Source organism: Microtus oregoni, unplaced genomic scaffold, assembly GCF_018167655.1.
Source record: "Microtus oregoni isolate MIOR12 unplaced genomic scaffold, Mior012 000028F_ref0000031, whole genome shotgun sequence".
Taxonomy (NCBI): domain Eukaryota; kingdom Metazoa; phylum Chordata; class Mammalia; order Rodentia; family Cricetidae; genus Microtus; species Microtus oregoni.
This window is the reverse complement of record NW_024543087.1, coordinates 16,072,950-16,097,302: the sequence shown is the minus strand read 5'-3', so window position 1 is coordinate 16,097,302 and position 24,353 is coordinate 16,072,950. Positions and strand designations below refer to the sequence as shown.

The 24,353-nt window shown below is 53.1% G+C and overlaps 1 protein-coding gene across 1 annotated transcript; it reads right to left on the bottom strand.

The window, feature by feature from the left end:
* Nucleotides 1-1,653: 1,653 nt before the first annotated feature.
* Nucleotides 1,654-23,233, bottom strand: Gnai2 (G protein subunit alpha i2). Its single transcript, XM_041677319.1, has 9 exons — nucleotides 22,971-23,233; nucleotides 7,701-7,743; nucleotides 7,380-7,521; nucleotides 7,032-7,192; nucleotides 4,572-4,700; nucleotides 4,093-4,222; nucleotides 3,858-4,011; nucleotides 3,200-3,413; nucleotides 1,654-2,644 (listed from the first exon to the last, which is right to left on the bottom strand). The coding sequence occupies exons 1-8, from the start codon at nucleotides 23,086-23,088 to the stop codon at nucleotides 3,223-3,225; spliced, it is 1,068 nt and encodes a 355-aa protein (XP_041533253.1). The 5' UTR covers nucleotides 23,089-23,233; the 3' UTR covers nucleotides 1,654-2,644; nucleotides 3,200-3,222.
* Between the last annotated feature and the right edge of the window lie 1,120 nt (nucleotides 23,234-24,353).

Here is a 24,353-nt window from a genome sequence, read left to right as displayed (position 1 = left end):
TGGTATTCCAACCCTTACTTTTTAAAAGTGTTTATTAATATATGTTAATTAACATAATAATGAGTTTCATGATGACGTTTCAACATGTATAACATGCATTTTTACCCTACTAACCCCCATTACTCTCGCCTTCCTCTTGCTCTTCCACTGATCTGATCCCCTTCTCTTCCCAACTAGTCCCTTTTCAATTTTTTTTTCTTTTTTTTTTTTTTTTAGTTTTTTCTTTTAGTTTTTTCGAGACAGGGTTTCTCTGTAGCTTTGGAGCCTGTCCTGGCACTAGCTCTTGTAGACCAGGCTGGCCTCGAACTCACAGAGATCCACCTGCCTCTGCCTCCCGAGTGCTGGGATTAAAGGCGTGCGCCACCACTGCCCGGCTTCAATTTTTTTTTAAAAAATTCATTTATTGCCGGGCGGTGGTGACACACGCCTTTAATCCCAGCACTCGGGAGGCAGAGGCAGGCGGATCTCTGTGAGTTCGAGACCAGCCTGGTCTACAGAGCTAGTTCCAGGACAGGCTCCAAAGCCACAGAGAAACCCTGTCTCAAAAAAAAAATTTTCATTTATTTTTATATACATTGGTGTATTGCCTGCATGTGTGTCTGTGTGAAGGTGTCCTCAGGTCCTCTGGAGCAGGAGTTACAGACTGTTCTGAGCTGCCATGTGGGTGCTGGGAATTGAACCCTGGGTCCTTTGGAAGAATAGTCAGTGCTCTTAACCCCTGAGCCATCTCTCCAGCCTCCCTCAATTTTTTTTTTTAAGTGACACAAGAGTTTCAGCAGGATTACTTCCAGGAGTTATGCTACAACATGGAAGAAAATGTCTCTCCCTTCTCCCATCAACCAGTTAGCATCTGCAAACACTAGGGGGCGAGTCACTGCCTGGTTAGCCACCTCCCAGGATGTTCAGTTTTTCAAGAAGTTACACAAGGAACTGTGTAACAGTGTAACAGTCCTAGCTGTCCTGAAACTAGCTCTTGCATACCAGGCTGGCCTCGAACTCACAGGGATTCACCTGCCTGTCTCCCCAGTACTGGGATTAAAGGCATGCACCACCACCACCCGGCTCGGCTTCTTCTTGCAATTCTTATATTCTCTGTCCCACTTTTACAATGTTCCCTGAGCCTTGGAGTTGATTCAATTTCTTGAGTCCCACTCAGTATGTAGCCCAAGCTGGTCTGAAACTCTTGGTCAGTCTCCTGCTTCAGCATCCTGTGTGCTAGAATTACAAGCATGTGCCACCACTCTTGGCTTCTTCTGAGTTTCTCAAGAGGTGCAGCCCACTCATCTGTGTGACTTCAGCCCCTTAAACTGCCTTTGGGCTTCCGGGGCAGCAGGTCATTATCACTTGCATTCAACGCTGCTAGATACCCTGCTGCTCCCAACTTGCGTGAACTCTCTAGAAGAGCTCTCAAGTCTGCTCAATTCTGCAGGACTGAAGGATGACCCTGACCCCAAACTGCAGAGTTGAGAAGTTAGTCTCTGTCATGCAGGTTGTCCAGTCCAGAGGGCAAACTGAAGCTCAGAGCATTATGACTGAGTTCTGCCTAGAAAGCAGAATGTCCAGGGTCCCAGCCCAGGTGAGTCACTGAGCTGTGATCCACCCTCTTGTGCAGTTCAATACCTGGGAGAAAAGAACAACCAGCAAGTCTTGGTATTTTGTTTCTACATTTTATTATTTCAAATCATGTGAACAATTCCATAAAACATGTGAAAAAAGCAAGGAAGTGTTCAACGCTGAAGGACCCGGGCCTGGGGCGAGAGCATGAGGGGCCTGGCCCCTCAGCAGGCAGCGGCGGTTCCTAGATTAGCGCTAAGGAGCTACATTTAGGTTAATGGAGCCTGGGCCCAGGGCTTCAGGGCAGGGCCCTCAGGGACATTGGCAGTTGCCTGGAACAGCCCTTGGAATCCAATTCCGTAGAGGGCAGGGCAGGGGGCCGCCCGAAGAGGGATGGGTGTAAACACGCAGACACACTCAAGGCACGGAATCACTGGAAAGGGAGTTGGGGAGGAGGGGTGCTGGTCAGGACCTGACAGTTTTAAATAGGTTTCTCTAAAAAGTCTTCTAGGTTTGCAGTTTTCCTTTTTTTTTCCTTTCCTTTTTCTTTTTTTCTTTCTTTCTTCTTTTTTTTTTTTTTAAAGCTACGAGAATGAGCAGGTGGACTGTGTCTCCAGGAATGGTGGTCTCTCTTGCTTCTTGTGCTTTTTCCTTTGGGGCCTCCGAGCGGCAAAGGGTAGGGTAGGCAGGAGGCTCCCTGTAAACATTTGGACTTGGGTCAGGGCTGGTGTTGGACAAAGCCAGGGGTCTAGGCTGGAGAAGTGGGTACCCCTCCAGACACAGGCCTTGGGAAATTCCGCATGCGCTCCCCTCACCCCAGAACAAGACAACGGTTGGAAAACCAGAACAGATTCCCAAGAAGGGTGTACCATGGCCACTCCCGGCCCCTCAGACAAGGGTGGGCTTCAAACAGAGAGGCCTGTGGCAACCCCTCCCCCAAGTCTAGAGCCAAGGGAGGGGACAGGGGAGCTGAGAACAGAGAGAAAAATGGGAAAAGCAGCTGGGGGTGGGGCAGGGGAACAGGCAGGGAGCATGGTCTTCTTGCCCCCATCTTCCTCAGGGGTAGCAGGGAGCAGAGTCGGCGGTGGCCCTGGAGGTGGAGGACAGACACAGCCTGAGTTACATGTGGCTCTTAATGCCTCTCTAGACAATGACCTTCTTTGCCCCCCACCTACTTGTTACCAGGGACACAGCTGTGCCCAGGGGCCAGCTTCTGTTGCTGGGTTACGGGGTGTATGTATCAGTAACGCTGGCGGTCACTGCAAGTACACCAGGGCCAGTGGGGCTGGCCTGGGCCAGGACTGTCATCTGAGAGACAGATGGCTAAGAACAGCGTAAAGCTGGTCAGTGCGCAGCGGGGTGGCCAGGTCTCCTCGGCGTCTAACTAGACTAGTATAACATGCTGGTAAGGAGGCAGTTTCTTCCGAGGAAGGCTAAATAGTCTTCTAGCTCTGTCCAAGGCAAAGTCAAGTCCTTCTGCTTCCCTCCCTTGTCTCTGGTCCCTGACTGCCCTGCCCACCCTTGCTCCTTCAGGCTGACTACCCCCAAGGGACCTCCCATAAGCCCCCAGCTCCACCAGTTCTCTGAACTCAAGGGTCTCACTACGTTGTTTCCCAATACCTTGTCTTGATGCCTTCTGACTTACCATCCTGCCAGGCCTGCTGCCCCTCAGAAGAGGCCACAGTCCTTCAGGTTATTCTTGATGATGACGTCGGTGACGGCATCAAACACAAACTGCACGTTCTTGGTGTCGGTGGCGCACGTGAAGTGTGTGTATATCTCCTTGGTGTCTTTGCGCTTATTCAGGTCCTCAAACTTGCTCTGGATGTAGCTGGCAGCCTCGTCATACTTGTTGGCCCCTAAGGAAGGCAGTTGTCAGGAGCCATTTCCTTTCGGGACCCTGGAATAACTGACCTGCCAGGCGGGTTACAACCCTAGACTAACTGACCCGCTGTGCTGTTACTGACAGTGAAGACTTTTGTAATTGAAGGCAGGTGGGCTCCTTCCTGCATGTATAGGAAGGATCTGTGCACATGACAGGCAAGCATAGAGTGTGTGCACAGCATGTTCATTTGTCAGTGCGCGTGCTGTAGGAAGATGTTTCACACACGCACATGCTCAGGCATAGAGGCCCGCATGTGGTAACAAGCCTTCTGTGTGTACAGTACGTATTCCTGAGTGCGGTACCACCCAGTGGTTTTCCTTCTGTCTAGACAGAGGCATCCATGGGTCCCCAGGTCCCCAGTGGTACCTCCTGGGATGGTCAACACCTCATCTGTGAGACAGGCTTCACAGAGCCTCACCTGTGTACTCGGGGAAACAGATGGTCAGAGGGCTCTGTGTGATCTTCTCTTCAAACAGGTCCTTCTTGTTGAGGAAGAGGATGATGGAGGTGTCTGTGAACCACTTGTTGTTGCAGATGCTGTCAAACAGCTTCATACTCTCATGCATGCGATTCTAAGGGAAGGACAATGAAGTTGGTATTGCCACACTCCCCCCATCTCTGTCCCCACCACCAGGGCTCTCTTGGGTTCTTACCATCTCTTCATCCTCAGCCAGCACCAAGTCATAGGCGCTCAAGGCGACACAGAAGATGATGGCCGTGACACCCTCAAAGCAGTGGATCCACTTCTTCCGCTCAGATCGCTGACCACCCACATCGAACATCCTGCAGACATCGGGTCAACTTAGCTCCAGGGAGCAGAGCCCCAGGAGAGACACCCTTGCCATTGCATTTCCCCGGCTAGCAGGAAGAGGACAGAGACCTGGCCAAAGTGGGATCATCCGCATCCACTCATGGCAACCAGGATTTTGAGTCTGGTCAGACAGGCTGGAGCCAGGCGGGACAGGAGAGGCTATTAGCAGGAGTGTCTACTGATAAGCTAGGTGGTGAAACGTAAGGATGCATTTTCCCAGTACAGGCCTGAGGACCCCCAGAGGGACTGCGGGATTACGCCCAATGGCTACCTCAGCGGCTAGCACGTATTACCCCTAGCCCTGTCCAGACACCGACTCACTTGAAGTGTAAGTCCTTGAAGGTGAAGTGTGTTTCCACAATGCCCGTGGTTTTCACACGGGTCCGCAGTACATCCTGCTGCGTAGGGATGTAGTCACTCTGTGCAATGCGCTCCAGGTCGTTCAGGTAACTGCAGGGAGGAAGGAGAGGGTCAGGCGGACCTCAGACAGACAAAACCCTGCTTCTTTCTTCTTTTCTTCCTTCCTCCTTGGCCTTCTACTCCAGGAAGGGTCTGGTTTATGTAGCCCACAGTCCTCCTTCCCTCAAGCCCCAAGTGCTGCGGTTACAGGTGTGCCCCACTGTGCCTGCCGTTCCTGCTTCACAACTGTTAATAAAACAAGCAAACATGGGCTCGACCCCCTTGTTTACCACCTACAGAATGGGACTGGGAGAAGGGTTATGGCTCTGTGACCCTAGCAGTCAGGGTTTCAACTTGACCTGCATTCAAAAGGACTCAGAATATTGGACCTACAAGCAAAAGGTGGAAGGGGCAAATTAGTCCTCCGGGGAGAGATTCACGATGCTAATCGGTATAATTAAAATACCCACTGCAGAGCAACCTGGTGTGGTCCTTTCATAGGGGACTAAACATGTTAGGGCCTGCCAGGCCCAATGGGTCTTTTGCCTAACACCCAATAAAATTTGAGCCGAGGTGGGAACACAGACACCTGCTTGGCAGAGGCCCCTGGGGCCCCTCATCATAAGCTCCTTTAATTAGTATCCATGCCTCTTGTGCAGGGTCCAGGGCCCAGCTATCTGTCTGCCTAGATATATTCAAGCTGTGTGTCAGGCTGGGTCAGGCCTTGAAGCGGCTGCCCTCTACTGGTCTTTTGTTCTTGGGGCAGGGGTGCTGGGGCCAACAGCCAGCCAAACCAGGCCAAAGGGAAATGATCTCAGAGAAGCAGGGATAGAACAGAATAACAGGAAGGGCCACGGGGGACCATGACGCACTTGCTGTGACCTGCGTACCACGTTCCATCCCCTGCAGATGGAGTCCCTAGCCTAGAAGCCTGGGGGTGGGGGGATAGGGTACAGGGGCTTCATAGGAGTCGCTCATCTGAACAGGCAGGTTCACCCTAGAGGCCCTTTGCTGTACCGTGGTTTTACCAGACTGTGGTAAAGTTTGGTGTACCCATTCCCCATGATGCTCCATCCCATACCCCTCCTTTAAATGATCCCTGACAAGGCAAAAAGTACCCTGGTAGAGCAGGGCCTGTGGTGACTACCGAACCCCAACTTCTTTACAATAACATGCAGTAATATCTGGGGAATAAAGACACAAGAAAACACAGGAAGTGGGAAGTGGCCCAGAGACGGCTCCTCAGCCTACCCTCGAGTATTGGGGACACTGAAGTAGTTTTGATTGTCAACCATTAAGTTGATGGGGTTCACCCCTCCCTGCCTATATAGCCCACAAGTTGAGCTGGTGGCTAAGCCTGTGATTTCAGTGCTGGGCAGTGCTGAAGCCTGGAGATTTGGCTATGATTCCGAAACTACTAGGGGGTGGGGGGGTGACCCTAGGGCAGCTAGGTCATGCAAGGATGGCAGAGGAAGCCTGTTAATGTGACTGAACAGGACTTGGGAACTCTAACCAGGGAGATCTCCTGCCTACACTTGTGAGGTCTAGCCCTGTTGAGTGGGCTCAGGACTGGATGGGCAGTAGGGACCGGGTGGGGGTGGTGCTGGCTGCCTAGCTGAAGCAGGAGGAGGGAGACCTTAGCTAGCATTTATCTGGTGACACTGTCCATTACCTATGGACGTCTCCTACCACCTACCAGGATATCTCAGCAGCCTGCCTCAGTTCTGACACACGGCTGAACACACGCGCAGGGGAATTCAGAACTACATACAGGCCTAAAGGATCCAAGCCTGCTGGGCCTCTGGGATTCCTGGGACACTGATTCTCCAGTTAAATCTTGGCCTTGGCTTGGATCCAGAAAAGGTCAGAAGCAAGGTCCAGACTTTAGCTTGTATACATCTGTCACTTCAAAGACAGTCTCTTTTTCCTCTGTGAGCTTTTGGGAAGCAGGCCTGAACTCCTGTGTCCTCAGTGACAGTCTGGAGTTTGCAAGTGCTATGCCCCTGCCTCAAATCCCCTCTCACTCCTCCCTTTCCTACCTCTGGCTCACAGTTCTGCCGAGGCCGTCCTCCCTCTGGGCTTTCCCCCCAATGGTACTGACACCTTCAGCTGTCATTGCTTAAGGACCTGTCTTTTCCACTCATCACTATGTCCCTGACGCTCTGCACAGAGCAGGTGGCGCAAATGTTCTTCAGAACAATTGTCTGTAAAGACAGATAAGCTAAAGTAGCCTGAAAGCCACAGTGGCTGTCAACCCTCCGGGCCTTTCGATACCATTCTATCCAAGTGCTCCCACCCAACCCACCACCAAAGCCTCTGTGGACAGTCATCAGCTCAGCACCCCGCGACCCCTTACCATGTCTGGTCCCTTGCAGTACTTACTAAGCAGCTGAATCATTGAGCTGGTATTCCCGTGAGCGACCAAAGCAGGCTTGCACACCATGGTCAGCCCAGAGCCTCCGGATGACGCCGGACAGATCTTCAGGAAGCATACCTTGCTCCTCAGCAGCACAGGACAGTGCAAACAGCTGCCTGGCATCGTCCTGGCACAGAAGTGGAGGGCAGTCAGTCGGGCAAAGGAATGTACCTCTACCGGACTAGTAGAGGGAAGGAACTCCCCCCCAGAATGGGGCCCAGGTTTGGGGTACTCTCAGGTTCCCCAGGACGAGACTTGCCCCAAAGGCTTCTGGGAGACAGGTGGAAGGGAGAAGAACGGAGGAGTGCACATACCGCACGCTGGGGGTCGGCAAAGTCAATCTGCAGGTTGCCCATGGCCTTGACAATGGCCATGATGGACTGGATGGTGTTGCTGTAGACAACCGCACGATACTGCCGACATTCTTCCTCTGAATAGCCATCTTCATGGATGATCCTAGTAGAAAGGTCAAGAGTTATGGTCCACAAACCACGAGAAAACACATGGCTGCCAGGAGCTACTGGGGACTGCAGGGACCTGCTCCAAAGATGGGGACCCCTGGCCTGTAAAGCCTAATTGATATAAATAGCTACGAGGCACCGAGAGACAAGTGGAGACCACTGCAGACCACTTACTTCATCTGCTTGACGATGGTACTCTTCCCTGACTCCCCAGCACCTGCAATAGAGGGTACAGATGTCAGGGACAGGTCCAGCGGGCTCTGGGAGTAGACTAATGGCCTGGTCGCCCTTATCCCTGATGGTACTTCTTACCTTCCACAAATCCGTGGCACAGTGAGACATAGGTGTCGCCAGTAGTGGCCACAGTGGCTAAGGAAACCTATAATATCCGTCCTGTGATGGGCTCCTGCAGGCCTCTGCTTCCCTAAGCTCCTGTCTACGAGGGCTCGGCACCCCTGCCCTGCATGAGTTCAGGGATTTGGCTAAAGACTCAAGGTTGCATTCTCTGTTCTCACATATGCAGGCTTGCCACCCTGTGCACTTCAGGCAAAGCTGGCTAGAAGGTACCCTGCATATTGCAAGAAGAGCAGAACCACCCCCCACAAACCCTGAGATTTAGCTGCTAAGCAACTTACAAGGGCCACAAAGTCACATTCCTGTCCTCTGGATGTGGCCCAAGGCCCAGCCCTCTGCTTTCTGGACCAGCTCTGTCCTAAACAGATGGAAAATAGAATTTCTCTCCTCTCTCTCACACAAAGTTCTGACTCAAGCGTCTCAGCCTGGCAGAGCCTCTGTCCTCATTTCTCCGGGACAGGCTCTGAGGTTTGCTAGGCCCTCCCATGTTCGCCACAGCAACTCCATCAAGCAAGCATCTTTTCTGGTCTCTTTTTACAGAGGACACTGAAGTTCAAAGGTTACATTCTTGGTGTAGGATCATGCAAACAACATTCCAGATGGCACCACAATGTCAAGCTAAGGCCCCCTCCTCCTTCCGAGCCTTGGCCCAGGTTCCTTCTGCTCCTGCCCCTTCACCAGCTGTCACTCTGTCCTGCCAGGTACTGCCTGCCTCTTGCTTCCTTCAGGCCCCTGTTCACACTGCTCCTTTTACTGGGTAAAGCTGCCCGTGTTCTGTTCACGGTATCCCATGTCTATGTCTCCAAGCAGTTCACAGGGTTGGCAGCAACGTCTATGGAGAGGTCAAACTTGGAAACTCGACTTCATTCATTTATTCATTCATTCCTGAGACAGAGTTTCTCTTTGTAGCTTTGGAGCCTGTCCTGGAACTCACTCTGTAGACCAGGCTGGCCTAGAACTCAGAGATCCACCTGCATCTGCTTCCCAAGCGCTGGGATTAAATGCGTGCGCCACCACCGCCCAGCAACTCTATCCTTTCTATTAGGATCCCTTAGGGATAGTCAACTTATAATGGGCTAACACACCAACAATAACATCATCGGTAATAATGATGGCAAAGCTGTGGTGAGCACCCACTGTGTGCCAGGGGATGTTTTATACTGATTGTTTTGTTTTTTGAGAGACAGGGTTTCATGTAGACCAGGCTGGCTTCAAATTTGCCATGAAGCCAAAGATGACTTCAAATTTCTGAGCTTCCTGCCTGGAATTACAATTGTGTATCAACATGGCCAGTTTGTTGTTTGGTTCCCCCCATTATTAATATTTTAAGGCAGGGTCTCACTATGTAGCCCTGGCTGGCCTCAAACTCACAAATACACCTCCCTCTACTGGGCTCCCAAGTGCTAGGTTTGGAGGCATGCACCGCCATCCCCAGCCCTTTTTACAGCTTTTAAAGTATTTTATTTTGGGCCAGAGAGATGAATCAGTGGCTAAGAGCACTAGTGCTCCTTCAGAGGACCTCGGTTTGGTTCCCAGCACTCACGTGGTGCCTCACGACAGCATGTAACATGGTTCCAGGGGCTTCGATGCCTTCTTCTGGCCTCTGTGGGCACCCTACACATGGTGGATTTAGACATTAACAGGCAAACACTCATACACACAAAAATTTAAATAGATCTCTTTATGTGTATGGTTGTTTCGCTTGCATGTATTTCTATGTCACATGAGTACCTGGTGCCCAGAGACAGACAAGGCTGCTGGACTTCTTGGAACTACAGTTATAGATGGTTATGAGCTATCACGTGGGCACTGGGACTGAACCTGGGTTCTCGGGAAGAGCAGCCAGTGCTCTCAACTGCTGAGTCATTGTTCCAGCCTCCAATTATTTCATTTTAAATTATGTATGGGTATGTGGAAGTCAGCGTGGGCGCTCACAGAGGCTTCCAAATCTTCTGAAGTTAGAGCTAAAAAATGGTTATGAGCAATCCAACATGGGTGCTGGGAACCAAATTTGGGTCCTCTACAAGAAGAGCAAAGACTCTTAACTACCGAGCCATCTCTTCAGCCAACAACATTTAAAAAATGTGTGTGCACACAAAATTCGCCTTGCAGCAATCAGTTCTTCCCTCCCACCATGTGGATCTCAGGGATGAAACCCCAGGTGCCCAGCTGGGTGGCAAGTGCCTTCACTGGCTGAGCCATCCCACTACCCCGTTGCCCAGTTGTTGTTGCTTTTAACTTTAAATTTTATTTTTATATTTTCAGTTACGTGTATCTACTTGTATGTCGGGGGTTGGTAGGTGCACGTGCATGCAGGTACCCACAAAGGCCAAAAGAAGGTGCTAGGTCCCTTAGAGATGGAATTACAGACTGTGAACCGCCTGATGTGTGTGCTGGCATTGAACTCGGGTCCTCTGCAAGAACAAGAAGCACCCTTCACTGCTGAGCCATCTTTTATCCAGGCCATGCCCAGTTTTTATGTGGTGCTGGATTTGGCTGAGCCCAGGGCTTCATGCACACTTGGTAAGCACATCACCTACTGTATTTACTGGACACTTTCACCTTCACAGCAACCCGAGGGAGGTTCTATTCCCACCTCCATCTCTAAGGAAACCGAGGCACACATTGGCAGTCCACCTTGCTCTGCGCAGTTCCTCCTGGAGATCCAATGTCCCTGGGCCCAGCTGTCCTTGTCACTGTGTTCTTGCTGGCCCAGACTCTGAGGTGCTTAAGAAGCAACAGGGACCAAACAAGCAGTAGCAGGATAGGCTGACAGACCTTACCAGGACTCAGTAAGTCTCAGTTTCCCTTACCCAAACCCATATCTCAGTGGGGAAACTGAGGCACAGCTGTGCCCCTCACAAGAGTGGATCTGGGTACATTCCCAATCCAGCAGTTACTCTGAAGGGAAGGTTTGAGGTCTTATAAATGTGGCCAAGGTGCTTATAATCACTGAGTATACGATTGTCCAAAGCCTGCTTCTGAGAATGGTGTGGGAACTATTAGGGCACAGACCTTCCTGCCTCAGACAGTGTTCTCTCTGGCTTTTAGCCCTGGGCACTAGGGGTACCAGGTTTGCATACTGCCTGGGTATGAGCTATGATCATATGGGTACATGGAAGTGGAATGAGGTTCCTTCACATTCTACAAGGCCAGAGGGATGTTCAGAAGACTCTCCAACCACTGAGTGCTAGGCCCACAGTGCCTCAGTATCCGCCAAGAGAAGAAAGGGCACAGTGGCCACCTAGCTAGACTTCCCACTTGTTTCCACACAGGAGAGGGAAGGGGAGCCATCTGGAGCATAGGAAGAAGAACCAGTTTCGGCCAGGATTGAGGCCTCGTTCAGAGAGCAGAGGTTAAAGATGTGAAAATGTGGGACAGATGGGTCATGCTGTCCAGAGTCCAGGGAAGGATCACTGAGCAGAGTCCAGGACACATGGGAAGGGTAATGGTGGCAGATGTTCAGGCCCCTGGAAACCTCAAGTTGTCCCCTCTTACATGACTTCGGAACGCCTGGCCATGTGAGGCACTGGTTTCTCTACTGGCCACTGTAGGTAAAGAGGGCATCTAATCCTCCGACCATTCTCTCCAGAGGAATTTCGGGCTACCCGTGACCCTGCCCAGTGCCAGGGATGATGGTACTTGCTTTGCATTTGATTTCCCTAGCAAACCTGGCAGACACCAAAAGGGCCACACCTGAGCAAGCCAGGCCAGGAACCAGGTTCATATACTTCTTACCACTGCCAGCTGAAGGCCTCCTTCCACACTGCCCTAATGCTTCAGTTTCTCTTTTTCAGGCCTCTCAAATTCTGAGTTAGGGCAGTCTCTGTATCTAGCAGGGGTCACTGCAAGCACAGCCCCCTTTGACAGGTGGATAAAACAAGGCTATGGAGCTTCCATCCCTGGGACTCAGGGAGGTCCTTTTGTCATTGCAGCAACTGTGACTCAGGCAGGAAGTAGTGAGAGGCAGGACAAGGGTGTGGTACTGGCAACCAAGAAGAAAGTAGGGAGACATCAGGACTGAGTCGGGGAAGGCAAGGCGCTGGAAGCAGGTCATCCAGTGAAAGGTGTGTGGTAAAACCTTGGTTCTTACACAGACTTGGTGCTTCAGGAGCTGTGGGACCATGGCGTCATTCGTCACTGTCCCGACGCCTTTTCTCCATCACAGCCTGACACACCACTCCTACCATCTGGCCTGTGTGGCTGTACTCACTCAGCTTCCCTGCCAGCCCTGTGCCTACTCTGGGGAGAGCTTCCCCAGCAGCAGGTGCCAGCCTCTCCCGCTCCCACCAGGTGCTCCATCCCCAGCTGGATGAGGTCAGAGGGGACCTGCAGAGCTCCCCTAGGGTGGCCATGATATTCCCACTAGGCTACACCTCTTCTCACAAAGGAAAACATCGCTGCGCTGCGGCTTTTGTCCTAAATCCAGCTGCTGGGCCCACTGCAGGAGGGCAGTGATCTCAGAGGCTACTTTGCAGAGAGCACCTGCTTCTACATGGAGCCCTGAGCTCCTATGGTGAGAACAGACCGGAAGAAGACAGTACCACTCCATCTGCCTGGCAAGACCCGCAAAGCCTCGCCACAGACAGGCCTGTAAGTTCAAACACTCGATGCTCATCTAGGCCCCAGCATCTAGGACTCTGCTACACATCCATCTTGGACCCTCCGCCTCCTACGTTAGGGTTAGAGCTGCTGGGACTCTGGGACCTACTGCCATCCTTTCTGGCCTCAGTTCCTTTAACTTTTGGATCTTCTCCCGCCCCAGGAGCAGAGGGGAGGGGAATGGAGATCTGCTCCGCCCTACTGCCCATACTGCTCCTTCCTGAGGTTTGCATTCTGTTCAACTCTTCCAGGTCTCTGGTACCTCATCTGTGAAACAGAACAATGCATTTTCTTTTCTCTGTGTAATAGCTCTGGCTATCATGGAACTCCCATTGTAGACCAGGCTGGCCTCGAACTCACAGAGATCCACCCGCCTCTGCCTCCCAAGAGCTGGGACTAAAGGCGCGCGCCACCACCGCCCGGCGTGCATTATCTTCTAACAGAAGAGTGATGAGAAAGAAATGCAAAGCTGCTCTCAAGCACCTCACCTGAGGTTGGTGTGGAGACACAAGTTACTGCTGGGGCTGGAGAGGCGGCTCGAAGGCTAAGAGCATGACCCTAGTTTGACTCCTTGCATCCAAATGGCAGCTCACAACCCTCAGTAACCACAATTCCAGGAAATGTGACACCTTCTTCTGAGAGCCTGTCCAGGTACCATGGCAAGCATGTAGCACACAGACATACATGTAGGCAGTCATTTAATTATTTAATAGCAAAATAATCAAAAAAATACATTATATGAAATTCTCTAAGAATCAAAAAAAAATTGAAGTCTTGGAGAATTTAATGAGTAAATAAAATACGTATGTAGATATGGGTTTTTTTGAGACAGGGTTCCTCTGTATAACAGAACCGGGGAACTGGCTGTTCCCCAGAACTTGCTTTGTAGACCAGACTGGCCTTGAACTTACAGAGATCCACTTGCCTCTGCCTCCCAAGCGCTGGGAACAATATGCACCACTACACCCGGTAATTTTACATATAAACATACTTTTTAAAAAAGCTGTTATTAGGGGCTGGAGAGATGGCTCAGAGGTTAAGAGCACTGACTGCTCTTCCAGAGGTCCTGAGTTCAATTCCCAGCAACCACATGGTGGCTCACAACCATCTGTACTGAGATCTGGTGCCCTCCTCTGGCATGCGGGCATACATCGAGGCAGAATGCTGTATACATAATAAATAAATAAATCTTTAAAAAAAAAAAAAGCTGTTACTAGTGTCTGGGCACATGTCTGCAATCCCAGCGTCTAAAAGGCTGAGAAAGGGGATGTTGAGTTCAAAGTAAGACTCGGTTCCACAGTGAGAGCCTTACCAGAAGGAAGAAGGTCAGTTGTTACTATTTCCTACTTGATGGAAGAGTACAGGTTTCCCCAAACACCACTTCCTATAGCTCACACAATGGCCGGCGGCTCTGGTCACAGTAACACAGGCAGAGTGGAGTACTACGGTTTTTCTCATTTGAAGTAGAACTTCTAAAGACTCTAGGAGAAAGAGCATCAGCTGACAGACTATATAGAGCGGGGAGGGTGGCCTGCTGGGACAGCCTGGGACGGAGTGAGACTCACTCACTTCTCTTCCACACTCCAGGGACTTTGACACAGCGCCTTCCTCTTGCCCAGAGGCTTTCTAGCTGACTCTCTTCACCCTCTCCACACACTCAAAGGCTGGAAAAGGGCCTCCCTGGAGGCAGCTCCTGAGCTGGTGGGCTCCCCTGGAATTCATGGGCTAAGGAGAACAGGCAGCTGACGTGGCAGCCCGAGGGCAGAGATTCTCGTATGTAGCTGGGACCACAGGGTAGGCTTGGACAGCAGCCCAGCTCAAAGCCACAGCGCCAGGCACACCCATTCCGCCACAATCGCAGTGGGTCACAGAAGATATGGGTCTGAGCCCTGGGATGGCCACCCTAAAGGTAACCCAGATAGCAGAAAGGTGCTGAGTCTTGGGTGCTGTGCCGCCTCGACCATTCTCGGCCCCATTGCCTCCCTGCCCCAGAGCCCTGGGTCTCGGGCTCAGCGGCCACCAGGGGGAGCCCAGCAGCCAGAGACAAAGCAAGAGACGGTGGGGGTTGGGCAGCGCAGGGAGTGTTTTGTTTCAGCCAAGCAGCCTCCCCAGCTAGGGGTGGCTGGGGGAGGTGCCAAGACCCTCAGCGACAACCTCCTCCCTGGGAAGCCCCCAGCCAGCTCCAGTCTGAATACACAGAGACAATGGAAACAGGAGGGAAGAGAGGAGGGGGTGCCCAGCCAGACAAAGGCTCCAACCCCACCCCAGGCCTCTCTTCCTTCCTCCAGGTGCTGTTCTTTGACCCCCTTAAACCCTCCAAGGAGGCTCAGCATAGTCTCACACTGGGGGGAGAGGGAGGTGGGGTTTTGGAAGGAACCTGCAACACTTCCACCGGAGTCTGTGGACCAGCCCTCCACCAGAAGCCCCAACAAATCAGTCACCCCCAGGCTGTAAGTCTCACCACCTGTAAGAGCCTGGAGACACCGTACGGGACCCAGGTCATTGGTAGTCTCTCTTCCGAGCAGCTTTTCTCTGGACTCCTTTACCTATTCTTCAGTGACCTCTTCTGAGTAACTGCGGCAGGCCCTAGGTGAGAGGCCTACAGCCAGGGCCTCAGTGTTCCCGTCTGTGAAATGTAGCCCCTCGTGGGAATGTGCCAAGCCCAAGGCCCGCCCTGGGCAGCTTTCTTACGATCTTCAGTCACTCCAAACTGCCTTCGGGCCCAACTCAAGCCAGCAGCGGTTCACGCAAAATCCCAGTACTGAGCACAGCCTGAGATCACACAATGAGGAATGTGGCTGGATTGGGTCCCTTTGTCCCCAGGCCTCGGTGACAAGGGGGAATGTGATCTAGCTAAGCTTCCTAGCTAGCACAGCCTCCTAGGCAAGAGGGCCTGTTCTGGCAGCATGACAGAATCCCTTGGAACCTCCATGAGGAGGATTACCCTCACCTGAGACCTGGAGGTCAAGAAGCAGGGCACCTGGAGTAATTGCGACCGGCCCACAGCAGCCACCTTCAGTCACCACACAGTGCACACACTGAGGCCACCATTGAGCTAATAGTCACGATAGAAGCCTTGTAGGAATAGTCTGCAGTTCCCCAACTGTCTAATTCCCACCCTAGGCAACCAGCAGAGACTTCAGAGTCTTTCAACATTCCTCTAGCCCAGTCTGTTTGTCTCAGACTGGAGGTTAGGGGAGGGGGGGAACAGGAGAAGCACAATGCTAAGTTAATGAGCACGACGTGAGGGCTGTGAGGATTAGGGGCTGAGAGGAAAGGCTCCCAGAGACAGGAGGAGCCACCTGTAGAATGAAGCCATGGCCACGGGCAGATTTCTGTGTGGACAGCAGAAAGGCTCAAGGAATCATGTGTTTCACCTTTCAGGGCAAAAGAGGACTTAAGACTCCTCAAGGGCCGGGCGGTGGTGGCGCACGCCTTTAATCCCAGCACTCGGGAGGCAGAGGCAGGCGGATCTCTGTGAGTTCGAGGCCAGCCTGGTCTACAAGAGCTAGTTCCAGGACAGGAACCAAAAGCTACGGAGAAACCCTGTCTCGAAAAATAAAAAAAAAAAAAAAAAAAAAGACTCCTCAAGGCAGGATCCCCAATACCCACAGATCGTGTGTGCACCTGTAACAGGTGCTGAGCACCCGCCTGTCATCTTAACACCAATCCTGGCAGGGCGCAGACACCAAGGGCTGCAGTGGTTGAACAAGGACCGCTTGAGTCACCTCCTAGCATCTGTCTCTGCTTGCTTGTTCTCAGTTTCTCCACTGGTGAGAAAGGTACCGGTGCAACACCTATCTAGGCCTCCCAAGATCAAATAGACCGCGCAGAGCGTGGAGTCACATAGCCGGGGTTCAATCAGAGGCAGCTGCTGTTATGAGCAGAAAGGAAACCAAGGTACGGTGAAGGTGCCCAGCTTCAGCAAGTAGTGATGGGAGAGCCTTAGGCTGGGTTGAAGGCCCCTCATCAGCCCCAAGGCAGGGAAAACCCAGAGTGAGATAACAGGGGCTGCTGCTCCACTTCCAGGCATTCATCTCTGCCCGTAGCTGGCCTTCCTGCTTGGAGGGCAATGGCCACTCAGGAATCTAAGAGCAGCTTTTGGTCTTCCTGCTGGACCTCCCACTGGTGTCCCTCTCCCAGCCACCACTTCCTGTGGCTAAAGGAGGGGCTTAGAATCCTTCTCAGAAGCACAGCCTCTGACATCCTGGCCCCAGCAGTGGCTAGGATGGGACAAGGACAAGGCCCTAACCTAGTGATGGAGTGCAGGAGACCTGCAGGAATCCACAGGTGAGCCTGGGCAGGTGCGAACTTTCTAGGCCTTCTGGCTGGCAAAGTCTTAGGTGACTCAGGACCCACACTTCTCTGCACCAGCATCCAGGCAGCCCTCTGGCCTCTTCCTCTTTTGGGCTCCTCCCCACCAGCTGCTTCCTTTTTCTCTGATGTGGACACCATTTCCCTGAGAGGCCCAGCTACATGACTTCTTGCCCCCGTTCCTGCCTAGGCACACTAGGGATGGCCATCAATGTCCTATCTACACTCTGAAGCAGCGGGGGGGGGAACAGCATCCTCCATGGCTTAAAGCCAGCTTTTCCCTACCAAGCCTTTGAAGACCCCACTTTTACTCAAACTAGCCTAACACTCCCTCAGAACCTTGCATGCAAATTCTGAAGGCCAACCCTGAAGGGTGGCCCAGCAATCATTGCTTGGTCCTGGAAGATGATCCTCCCCCAAACCACCAAGAGTCGCTCGCTTCAGACCCGTGAAACACCAACAGGGTGAGGGTGGGGTTGGGTTTAGTAAGAACAAGAGCTCTAGGCAAAAGACAGGGTGTGGCTAGACAGAAGAGGCCCCACCCTGCACCTGTAGCCGAGGCAGGGGCTTCCTGAGAGCACCAGGTACCAGGGCACACCAAAGGGGTCCAATCCTTTGCTCACCCCAGGGCACACTGCAGAACAGAGGACCCATGAGCTGTGGCCTGGCAACAACCTACTGACTCTCTTTCTTCTCAATGAAATCCCAGCTTGCACCCACGGAGCTGAGGGCTGCCAAGCCTATGTCCTCTTCCACTGGCCCACTCCTACCTGTCCCAGAACCAAGATGAGTGGAGGCTATAGCGCTCAGGGTCCAGGTGACACCTCTCATCCTCGGCTGGTGGTAGGGGTGGGGTGCCCTGGTCACTCAGTAGCTAAAAGATTTCTGGGTAAACAAAGTTGTTTGCACCATCTTCCTGCCAAGTGAACCAGTGACTTTTGGAAACAATTTGAGAGAGAAGCAATGGAGGGTGCAGACTGAGGGCAGGATACACAAGACCAGAGTGCTTTCCAGTGTCACAGGTACCAGCCCCAGCCACCAGTGCTAAGGAGGCCTGGAGACGTCACTGCAGTCGCAGCCCCACCCCCATCCCCACCCGCCACTTAGAGGACAAATCAATGTTCGCCTTACTTCTCAGATCAGCCCAGGGCCAACCCTACAAGTCCCACAGACCCAAATGAGCCCTGACTGTGCCCACTCCAGATCTGGCAGCCTAGACTCTGACTTGACAACAGTAGGCGGCTGGTGTTGATGCTCACCTAAGAGCTTCTTGTGTGGAAACCTGTGCCCCTCAGCTGGCTGGCCCGCCACCTTCAGTCACAGCAGGTCATTCCCAGTAATGACCACCTGTTTGACTCCGTTCAAAGATCCCCCTGACCCCACCAGGGATGGCCCTGGCTGAGCTGTCCTGATTCACCAGTTCAGGAATATCCCTTAAAATACGTAGTCTCGGCCGGGCGGTGGTGGCGCACGCCTTTAATCCCAGCACTCGGGAGGCAGAGGCAGGCGGATCTCTGTGAGTTCGAGGCCAGCCTGGTCTACAAGAGCTAGTGCCAGGACAGGCTCCAAAGCTACAGAGAAACCCTGTCTCAAAAAACTAAAAAAAAAAAAAATACGTAGTCTCCAGTAGTCTCCACGGACTCCTATCCTGCCCAGAGCACTGTGCAGCTTTTAATGTTGGCTGTACCAGTACCGAAGTGATGGGCTGGGCTAGGCAAGATGCAGACAGAGGAGGTTAGAAATGGCTCGGACCCCCCACTCCCTCCCTAGCGTGGGAGCTCAGCCAGCTCGCCTGGGTAGACAAAGCCTTGCCCAGCCTGGGGGAGGGGTGGGAAGAGATTTTGAGGCCCAAGCAGACCAGCCCCCCATTCAAGTGCTAATGAGCTCCAGCAGGGGAGAAGGGGGTTAGGGGAGGGAGCCGGCCAGAGTACCAGCCCACCTGGCTAGCAGAGCTCTGCCACACCCCCAAGGCTAGGCCCCCAGAGATTAGGCCTTAAATCCCTGGAACAGGCAGTCACTCCCTCCGACATCAATTCCTAGCAAACCCTGGCCTCCCACTTGCTGTGAACTTCCTGGGGGCAGGGAAGGGAGTTCCCCAGGGTCCCCATACTGTACCCGGCCAGCTCTGTCAGAGATAGCAGAGAATCCCTCATCTGTTTTTGTTTTTCAGCCTCCAGGCTCTGGAGCACTGTGTGCACAGCCCGAGTGGTACCTGATAGACAGGCAGCTCTCTCGGAAGAACTTTTCCACCTGAAGCAATGTAGAAGGTGGAACCAGGACTCTGTTCTTAAATTTTTATTTTATGTGTATTAGTGTTTTGCCTACATGTATGTCTGCATGAAGGTATCAGATCCCCTGGAACTGAAACTATAGACAGTTGTGAGCTGCCAAGTGGGTGCTGGGAATTGAACTCAGGTCCTCAGCCAGTACTTTTAACCTCTGAGCCACCTCTCTAGTCCCAGGATCCTAACTCACATCTACATGACTCCCAGAGTGGTCCAGCCAGGGCGAGCCTCCAGCCTCAGGCCAGGAGACATCCACCAAAGTCTTGGGACTCTTGGCCACATGTCCTGTCTCAGTGCCTTTGTTGAACTGGTTCTCTCTGTCCTGGTGTCTGGCACTGGCCAATCACCATTGGCAATCATCTCATGGGCTAATGATGTTCATTTTGTAAGCTACCTAGGAACTCCTCCAGAAGGCCTCCCTTACAGGTCTCAGTCCCTAGCTAGTCAGGGTCCTAGGCCAGCCCGCCATCCATCTCCTAGTCGGCAGCCCCTGGATTCTATTTTCATTCTCTCATTCCCATACATTGTCCCTCACCCCCAAGGGCTGTGGCCTCTTCCAGGATGTGTTTAAGAGCCTCATGGTTCACACACATACTTAATATGCACCAATGCAGTATGCCTGTGTTTTGCTAGACACACAGACAGGACACAGGCTACAAAACTGCCTCCCTGGTCCTGTAAATCTACTGAAGCCTGGCTTCGGACAGTACCTGCGCTAACAAGCCTGGAGCTCTGGCAACACCACTCTTAGGCAGCGCTGGGGCTGCTGAGCTGTCGCTGGTCTCAACACAGGTGAGGTGAGACTGCAGGGTCAGCCACTCTCTCAGAGTCCCTACTGTGTGTGTGCCCTGAGAGAGGCTGCAGGAGATCTGCGATAGGCAGGGTACACCTGTCTCTGAAGCACCTGTGCCATCTGTGATGGAGCCACGAAGAACCTAAGAACTTTGTTTTCAGCATCCTGCCACTCTAGGTCCTTGATCTCCCAATGCGCACTTGTCACCTGCTCACAGTGTACCAAATTGTGACTCAGTGGCCTCCACCCACCCATCCCCAAACCAAGTGCACTAAACACGTCCTTCATTCAACATACAAGTGAAAAGGACACAACTCTTCCTGCTTGCCTCAAGGGCCAGTACCATGTTCTAGTAGGGAAAAGCAGAAACTCAGGGAGCAGAGATCCTGCAACAGCCTTGGTGGGACTTCAGGGAGGATTCTGGGAGATCTATGGAATATTAAAGAGCAATCAAGTAGGGAAGATACAAATTCCCGTGACAAGACAGAGCACACAGCATCTATGGAGCCCACAGTGGACACGGCTTCTCCCAGTGTGTCCAGCTCAGGTTGTCACCAGAGCAGCAAAGTCCACCTGGGCCTAGCTGGTCAGTCAGGTTGAACTGGGGCGGGGGGGGGGGGGGGCGTCGAGGGTTCCCCTACAGTGAGACCAGTATCAGTTTCTCTACTTGCCCCACCAAACTGCCAAGGGAAACTATCTTGCTCGTATGTACCACATCTGCTCTGCCCTGGTGACAGTGACTGTGCCCGCCTTCTGGCAGGGATGCAGGGTACGGAGGGAGACAGTGTGCGGGTGGCAGCAGGCGTGGTTCTGCCTGGGAGAGAAGATTGGCACTTGCCCAGCCTAAGTCCCCGTTGCCTGGACAGAGTCTCTGGCTACGCATAACTGGTGCCCAGAATTCTGAACCTGCTACAGCTAGGATCCTATTGTCACCTTATTCCTTCCTGAGGAAATGAGTAACTCAAGCCGGGACCCCTTCCCAGGTAGCAGACAGAGTGGTCATGCAGACCGGGTTGTCCATTTCAGGCAGAGCTCTCTGTCCCTGGCTGCACACCCTTTGGAGGGTCTTATTCTCACAGTGGGTACCCCTCTAACACAAGCCAGGAATTCCACGTTGAAGGAAGGAACAGTCAGAGGGGTAGGATCCTGGGATAGGCTGTTCCGTGATAAAGTGCTAAACCAGTTCCTATACCACTGGCTGGTGCCAGCCTAGTCGTAGGAGGAGATCCTGGGTCCCACCTAGCCTGTCCGGAATGCTCAGATGGGCTCTAAGAGGCAAGCCTGTCAGGATAGAGGAAGCCTTGTGCGGTACAGAACAGGCCAGAAGTCCTGTGCAACCCCTGCCCCCGGCTCTCTGGTCCAGACTCACATCTCCTTAGCTACCACAATAACTGCAATAAACCTGGGAGGGGCTGGTAAGGGGCTCCAGGCTGGGCACTGGGAGGCAGCTTTCCCGGAAGTGCCCTCCGTAGGCCCAGCAGCAACGGACATTCCGCCGCCGCCGCGTCGACACCCACTCACGGCTTGCCGCACTCGCAGCAGAGACAGGAAGAGGCAAGCGCCCAACGCAAAGCAGCCCAGGAGGCTGGGCCGCCGCCCCTTCCCGCCCCTTCTCTTCCTCCCCGCGGCAGCAGTGGAGCGGATGCCATTTTGAAACCTCCGGGGCTGTGCCCCCAGGCCGGGTCCGCCGGGACAGTCAACAGATGGATCCATAAAGACAGACATGTTGTTTCTCGGCCACAGGCCTGGCAAAAAATGCCAGGCTTTTCATAGCCTGCAGGCCCCAAGGCGGCCCTGGGACTGAGGGGCCACACCCCCCCCCATACTACCCAGCCGATTACGCTGCTACGACGCTGCTGCTGCTGCTGCTAGGGCCTTCCTCCCCACAATCCAGGGGACCCCATCTTTCCAAGTGAGGCTTCCACAAGGAACCACTCTGACTCCCAGTGGGAGACTGGACACAACCACCAGGCCTACTGCCTTTGCCAAAGCCTAGCTTGGATGCTTCTGAGCACACGGGGCTACCGGTAGCTGACTCCCCCAACCCCTCATTCGGCTTGCCCACTCCTCTTCATCACAGGATTCCACTGGGAACCAGCAGTATCCTAGGCCATCTCCCAGGCCTTTCAGCCCTGGGTGTGAAAACCCCAGCGCCCGTCAGCAGATCTCTTCAGAAGCGCAGGGGCAGCAATATGTCGGTTGTCTCACAACTTCCACTTCCCCCCATCCCAGCAGCCACCATCTTCCTTGGCCTTGGAAGTGGCAACAACCCTAAACTCCTCCATGTTCCCTCCTATTTGCCCAGACTCCCCTGGCCCTGGCCCAGACAAGCCTTGGAAACTAGGAAACACATTCCCAGGGAATGGAACTTCCCACAGATGCTTGAGGCTTGGTCCCTCTTCCTCCAATGTGACTCAGTCCAGCCTCCTGAGGGAGGAGGGGTCTGCCCAACCCAGCCTCTGGTTCCCTTCCTCCCATCACAGCCCACCTGGGACAGGAGGGTGCAGAATCAAGCGAAGGCTGCTGTGTGAGAGACGACTTAAAAGAGGGGCAGATGACTGGGGGGTTGATGCCTGTGGAGAGATATCTGGTGACCTGGCCCAGAGGCTCCACGGGGATTCAAGCTGGAGAGGACTCGAGAGTCAGTCTCCCTCTTAGGAGGGTCTTAAGGGGTTAGAGTGCACAGGCAGAGGATACAGGTTCCACAGTAAGGCTAGGGAAAGAGGGAGTGGGTTGGGGCTTGACAAGGGTGCCAAGGAATGCCAATAGAAACAGAACAGGTGGAGCTTGGAGGTTCTAAGGGTTTAAGAAAGTGTGGGAATACATGGCAGGGACTGAGTTCTCTGAGACTGGATAGTAAGGGGGGGGGATAGTCAAGCAGGGTTTGGGGGTTTGGGATCTGGAATGAGTTGAGGATCTGAACTAGAGTCTGGACGAGGATTAAAAGTCTAGACCAATCCAGAGTTTCCAATCTTAAAGGGTGGTCCAAGGGGTTTCAAACTCAGGTGGAGGCACTACCCACGCCAGGTAGTTTCAGGTCCTTGTTTGGGGATTAGCTCTGAGAGTCAAGGGTCCCAGAACCGGGCGCTGCCTCACCTAACAGAAGCAACTTCACCTCCCGCGCTGCCTTCTCGCCGTCCTCCCGCAGGTTCTTGTCGATCATCTTAGAGCGCTCGGCTGCCGCCTTGTCCTCGGCGCTCACGGTGCAGCCCATCCTGCCGTCTGCCGGCCCGGCCTGGCCCCCACACGGCCCACGGCCCGGCTCGGCCCCGCCCGACCCACTCCACTCCCTCCGACGGCCCTCTGCGGGAAGCTCTCAGGTCCGCAGTTCCGAGCGACTGCGGGAGGCGCCTTCCCGGCCGCCGCGCACCGACGGCGGGGCGGGCCAGGGGTGGGGCCCGGGCGAACCAAGCCCGAGACTGGGCTGGGGCGGGCCTGGAGGTGGAGCTAAAGGAAATTTGGGGATGGTGATTGGTTAGAGGGCGGAGCAAAGGGAGAAGTTAGGCGCAGTCCAAGCCTGTGTGAAGGCTGAAAGCGGGCCGCAACGAGGGAAGGCGCTAGGGGTAGAGCTAAAGCAGGCTCAGGCCTCTGGGCGGGCTGCAGGCGGAGCTCGGCTCCGATTGGGTGCTGAGAGCCTGGGACTCTGTTTCAAGACTGTAGGACCGGTTGATCTGGTAGCCCAAGGGTCGGGACTGGCTGCCTTCGCTACAGGGCAGGACTCTGAAAAGAAACCAGGACTCTCTGAGCTTTTTTGAATTAAAAGAGTAAGATGGAGGAAGTGTGTCTTCACTTGCTAGAAGTAACTCATAAACTTGTTCTGGGGATCTATTAAACTCGGCCCGCGGAGGGCAAATGATGTCTTTCTGGATTTTGGTTTTCTTTAAGGCAGCTTTCCTCTAAGTTGCACCAAGGCAATAAAAAGCCAAAACAGTTGATTGCTGTCTTTACACCTTTGCCTGGACTATCTTCTCCTGTCATCTACACCTTAGTCCTTTTGCCTAATATGTTGGGAAGCATTCTCCTGCAGGCGGTAATTCCGCGCCTCAGCGAGGGACCAGCCGTTTGGACTCTTAACAGGAGAGCTAGAAGGAAGACAACGACAACTTGCTACTGGACTTCTGGAACAAACGTCGTGATCTCATAATTTGTCGCTTTCATACTCTGCCAGCCTCGAGGGGTTTCCTCAGTTTCATGTCTCTTTTGGGTAGTGCCTGCAACCCTGTGGCAGAGCAAAGGTGGAAGTGGAGATGTTTCAAATATTTTGGTTATTTTGGTCTGCTTTTTTTTTTTTTTTTTTTTTTTGGTTTTTTGAGACAGGGTTTCTCTGTGGCTTTTGGAGCTTTTGTAGACCAGGCTAGCCTCCAACTCACAGAGATCTACCTGCCTCTGCCTCCCAAGTGCTGGGATTAAAGGCATATGCCAGGCGCAGCATTTTGTCTGCTTTTTAAGAGGAGCCTGTGTCCCCCAACTTGGATTGGA